The following is a 5,218-nucleotide window of genomic DNA, read 5'->3' as shown; positions in this document are numbered from 1 at the left end:
GGGGGCTGGGACTGGAGGATGGGAAGATGCCCTGGCCATCCCTGCCTGCTCCCTGCCGGCCCCGGGTGGGTGGCTCTGCTGCCCCAGGCCCAAAAATACAGCAGAGGCACTGGCAGAGGCTTTGGGGAGGGGCAGGGGTGGGATGTGACCCCCTTGGGTCGGGAGGCACACGGCGACACAGCCCTGGGAGCAGCCCAGCTCGGCAGCCCTGGGAAGAGGGGGGCGAACCCCAAAATTGCCTGGTGTATTTGGAGCAGGAGCTGAGCAGCGAGTCAACGGATGGAGGAGGGATCTGTCCCTCCGCTTGCACCCGGACTTGGGGCAAGTCCTTCCCCCATATGGCTGGGAGCAAATCTGCCCCAGGGGGGGACCGATGGCATCCCCGGGGGACCGATGGCAGCCCGGCTGCGCCGCTGCACGGCGAGGCTCAGTCCAGCCTCCCCCAAAGCAGCAAGGGACCCCGGGGCACCGCTGGGTGCCGGGGGTGCAGGTGGTGCTGGCCGAGCACCGGGGCTTGTCACCCACAGAGGTGGCTGGCAGCAAGCCACAAAACATGTCCCTTGACCAGAATCGGTTGCTCCCAGGGGAGGAGAGAGGCAGAAGGGAATTACCCGAGCCGGGGATTTGCTGGTCGCGGTGGCGGCTGCCCAGCACCCTTGAGAGCGACGCCAGGCTGAGCCCGGCCAGGGGGCGCGGGGGCTGGAGCGGGGATTAGAGGGTGCAGAGATGCCGGGAGGCACGTACGAGTCCCGGGGGTGCCCCGCGTCTGTGTGTGTGTGTGTGTGTCCCCCCCCGGTGCGCGCGGGGCGGGCAGAGCCGGCCCAGATCTGGGGCAGCTGGAAAATGAGGAGGACGAAGCCTATTAGCAGCTCAGTGCCAGCGAAGCAGAAGCGGGGAGGGAAGCGGATTTGCGGGGGGAAGGGGGCCGGGACCTTGAGCCAGCGATGGCTATATCGGTCCTGGCTTTTCTAAGGAGCTGCCAAGGGGCGTCGGGTCCCCCCCGGCCCTTCTGCTTGGGCCAGACCCCCAGCAGGACAGCGTCCGTGGCTGCAGGGACAGGGATGGTCCCTGTGCCGAGGATGTCCCTGTCTGTGGTGCCCCCGCAGTGTGCACACACTGGTTGAAAAATAAGAGCAATGATTCCAAAACGGGGTCCCGGGCAGGCTGGTGCACAAACATGCTGTACTCTCGTAGCTCAAAGGGCTTTTCTGCCCATCTCTTGGTGCTGGAGAGGATGGGGGAGCACATGGGGGTACCCCATGCCCTGCAAGGGCCTTTTCGGGGTCCTCTCTGAGGCACAAGCATCCTTGCGGGGGTCTGTGGGAAGGGCTGAGCTGATGGCCGGTCCAGATCTCGTGCTTCGGTTTCCCCAGCTGCCGAGCAGGGCTGCAGCTGTCACGGAGAGAGGGCCGTCTCCCTCGTTCGGTTCGGCGGCGGCCATCATTAACCACCGTGGTTTTCGCCCTTTTTCCTCTCCGCCGCAGCCCAAATCGAAGTGATCCCATGCAAGATCTGCGGAGACAAGTCCTCGGGGATCCACTACGGTGTTATCACCTGCGAAGGCTGCAAGGTGAGCCCAGGGATGCCCAGGGACGGGTGCCAGCGGGCGGGCAGCCACGGGGGCTAGCATCCCGCCGGGCGCTTTTTCCAACGCCTCCCCGTCCCATGCAGGGTTTTTTTCGGAGGAGCCAGCAGAACAACGCCAGCTACTCCTGCTCCCGGCAGAGGAACTGCCTGATCGACCGCACCAATCGCAACCGCTGCCAGCACTGCCGCCTGCAGAAATGCCTGGCGCTGGGCATGTCCCGCGATGGTGAGTCGTGCCCTGGGGACCCCAGGAGCCCGTCCGCTCCTCCTTGGAGTGAGTTGGGCCATCGGGGCCGGAGCTGCTTCTCCCGTGAGGCCAGCCCGGGGAAAGGAGGGGTTTGGGGAGCAAGAAATGCTTTTGCATTTTCCACGGGAAAATTTAAATTGATTCTGTTCCATTTGACCCAGGGTCGGTCTGGGGCAGGGGGTGCATCCGACGGGGCCCCTGTCCCGCTCAGGGCTCATACACCCCCAAACCACGCGCTCCCCCAGGAGCAGGGGCCCTTCCCAGGGCAGGCGGGTGGTCGCGGCTGCCGCTCTGCGGGGGCGAAGCTGCCCTGACGCAGCCGGCATCTCCTCCCCGGGCAGCGGTGAAGTTCGGCCGCATGTCGAAGAAGCAGCGGGACAGCCTCTACGCCGAGGTGCAGAAGCACCAGCAGAGCCAGGAGCAGAGCGGCGGTGCCAAGGATGAGCCCGAGCCCCTGAGCCGCGTCTACACCACCAGCGTCAGCAGTGGGCTCTCGGACCTGGACGACATCTCTACGCTGTCGGACGGGCTCCTCTTCGACTTCCCCCTCACCCCCGATGGCAGCAGCACCTACTACAACCTCGACCTGCTCGCCTCGGCGCAGCCCTCGCCCGACCAATCCAGCCTGGACATGGCCGATGCCACGCTCATCAAGCAGGAGTCCATCTACGAGCTGATGCTGGAGCCAGCCCTGTTCGCGCACGGCGCGCTGGAGGGCGGCCAGCTGGCTGCCGATATTTCCATCCTTGAGATTGGTGAGCATTGGTGTGGTCCCGGCGCGATGCCGGGCACGCACGGGGCGTGCAGCCCCGGGGATGGTGTTCGGTGCAGCCCTGGGTGCCCACGCAGCGCCGGGCACGCTCACAGCGAGGGACCGACCCAGCCTCGGCTCTCAGAGCAGCCCCAAGCCCATCCCCTCCTCCAGGCTGAGCACTGATGGAGCTCGGTGCACCTGAGGTCGTGTGGGGCGTCCCCCGCTCTGCCCCGGGGACAGCCCCCGATGCCCCACCTGTCCTCAGATCCCTGTGACATCGCGTGTGAGCCCCTCTGCCCCTCCAGCCCCCAGCAGCCCCGCAGGACGCCCGGGAGGGGACGACGTCGGGGTGTGGGGACAGAGGGGCCGGTGGGGTCCCCGGGACTCATCACCTGCTGCCCTCGCCTTGCAGACCGGGTGGCTCAGAATGTGGTGAAGTCGCACCTGGAGACGTGCCAGTACACGACGGAGGAGCTCAAGCGCCTGGCGTGGAGCCTCTACTCCCCCGAGGAGGTCCGCACCTTGCAGAGCAAGGTGAGAGCCGCTGCCACGGCCCCCCCGGCTCCCCACCACGGCCAGAGCCACCGCAGCCCTCGGCAAGGGCCACCGTTGTCCCCCAGGGCTGCGCCGAGGCAGGGAGGAAGGCGAGGAGGATGAGGGGGGTCTTTCAGTGCTTTGGGAGCTGCAAAAGCCCCGCTGGGGAGGATGCGGGGGTGTAGGTGGCAGGTCATGTCCCAGGTGTCCCAGTGCCACCACCCCCCGTGGGTGGCACGGCACCTGGGTCCCTTCCCTGCCCCGTGCAGTGGGGACAGGAGGGACAGCGGAGCCAGGGTGATGTGGTGGCAGCAAACCCCAGGTGACGGGGTGGCAGCGAGCCCTAAGGGACATCCCCACTGTGTTGGCAGAGCTGTGAGGCCATGTGGCAGCAGTGCTCGCTGCAGATCTCCAACGCCATCCAGTACGTGGTGGAGTTTGCCAAGCGCATCGACGGCTTCATGGAGCTCTGCCAGAACGACCAAATCATCCTCCTGAAAGCCGGTAAGAGCGGGGGACCCTGCCGTCCCCCTCGCGTCCCGGCCGTCCCCCGAGCGTCCCCAACGCCTCTCCCGAGCGTCAGCCATGGTGCCAAAGGCAAATCCCATCTTTTCTCTCGGCTAGTGCTTTCCTTTCTGGATCTCCCCTCCCTCACTGCCCCGGTTGCCCCCGGGCTCGACATCGGTGCTCGGTGAGCAGGTACCGGGCTGGAAGGAGTTTAAGGTCATTTTTAAAGGCGATGGTATAGAGAAGGACGCGGGGAGTGGCTGCCCCAGGCAGAGGCTTTTCTCCATGGTCACCCTCAACCAAATGTCACCCAGAAACCAGGAAGGAAACGAGCACAGCGGGTTTTCCCTCAAGAAAAGGGGTGCCAAACCCAAAGGGGAGCAGGGAGGGAGAAGAGGAAAGGATTGGCCTCTTCTCCCAGCAAGAGACTGGGAAGAAGAGGACAACGGCAGCGCACACCCGTGTCCCCCACCCTTCCGTCTGCCTGAGCCGGTGACGCTGTGCCCAGGCGAGGAAGCTGAATGTGCAAAAGCCCCAAAATGCCAAAAAAGGTGGAAAAGCTGCGCAGTTTCTAAACTTTCGGGGCTGGGGAGCTGAGAGCCTCACCCAGCACAGGGGATGTGTGCCAGCGTCCCGGCAGGGTGCTCTATCCCGAAGCCAGAGTTGGCTGTGCCTGACACGCTGGAGTTTAACTCATTCTTTCATTTCTTCCTTCCATTTGCTTTTTATTTATTTTGTTTTCACCCTCTCCTCTCTCGGTGCTCAACCATGACCTCGGTCAATCTCTGTGTCCGGCTGCGAATGCCTGGATAATATTTCCCTTTGGTGAAATATTGTGGTCGCAATTGGAAACCTAAAAAAAAAACCAAAAAACCAACCCCGAACCCAAATTGGATTTATTGGAATAACCATTCTGCTCTTGGGAATGAACAATTTGGACTTCAAACTTGCACTGGGGGCTTTCCTCTTTCTTACATTTGGTCCTGGGATGATGGAAACCCCCCTGCCCTGCCCTGCCCTGCCCTGCCCTCTCTCTGCCTACATCAGGTTGCCTCGAGGTGCTCCTAATCCGCATGATCCGCGCGTTCAACCCCTTGAACAACACCGTCCTCTTCGAGGGGAAGTTTGGCGGCGTGCAGATGTTCAAGTCGCTCGGTAAGAGCCCCTTTGCTGCGCCTCTCTTGGGGCTCTCCTCTCCTTTCGACACCCGGACGGGGCTGGGGTTTGCAGCCAGGTGAAATGCAGCATCCCTGCGGCGGGGCTAAATCCCTGGGGCACGGGAGGGGGCAAGACCCACCTGTGTTCGCTCCCGCTGGGATCGGGTTGATGTGCGCTGTGGTTGGGACCTGCTTTCCGCTCCAGCCCGAAGCCCAGCCATGCCGGACATCCTCTGCTGGGGACACCCCCTTTACCCCTCTCTTCTCCCAAAAGCTTTCCGAGCCCCGGGTGCCGCTGGGGTCGGCCAGTGGGTGGGATTGTGGGGGTGCTGCTGGGCAGTGCGGAGCCGTGACGTCCCCCTCTTCCCCGCTGTCCCCCACATCAGGCTGCGACGACCTCATTGGCGCCATCTTCGAGCTGGGGAGGACCCT

General features: G+C 64.0%; 1 protein-coding gene across 1 annotated transcript in view; it reads left to right on the top strand.

The window, feature by feature from the left end:
• LOC103903644 (nuclear receptor ROR-beta) overlaps positions 1-5,218 on the top strand; it is a 19,118-nt gene that overhangs the window by 12,594 nt on the left and 1,306 nt on the right. Inside the window, exons 4-10 of the mRNA XM_009284882.2 lie at positions 1,468-1,570; positions 1,672-1,813; positions 2,176-2,589; positions 3,001-3,122; positions 3,494-3,626; positions 4,677-4,784; positions 5,173-5,213. Coding sequence (XP_009283157.2) covers positions 1,468-1,570; positions 1,672-1,813; positions 2,176-2,589; positions 3,001-3,122; positions 3,494-3,626; positions 4,677-4,784; positions 5,173-5,213 — 1,063 coding nt within the window. The remainder of the gene's footprint in view (positions 1-1,467; positions 1,571-1,671; positions 1,814-2,175; positions 2,590-3,000; positions 3,123-3,493; positions 3,627-4,676; positions 4,785-5,172; positions 5,214-5,218) is intronic.

The sequence above is a fragment of the Aptenodytes forsteri genome, unplaced genomic scaffold (genome assembly GCF_000699145.1).
Source record: "Aptenodytes forsteri isolate BGI_AS27 unplaced genomic scaffold, ASM69914v1 Scaffold391, whole genome shotgun sequence".
In the NCBI taxonomy this organism is placed as follows: domain Eukaryota; kingdom Metazoa; phylum Chordata; class Aves; order Sphenisciformes; family Spheniscidae; genus Aptenodytes; species Aptenodytes forsteri.
The sequence above is the reverse complement of the archived record's forward strand: the minus strand, read 5'-3'. Positions and strand labels throughout refer to the sequence as shown.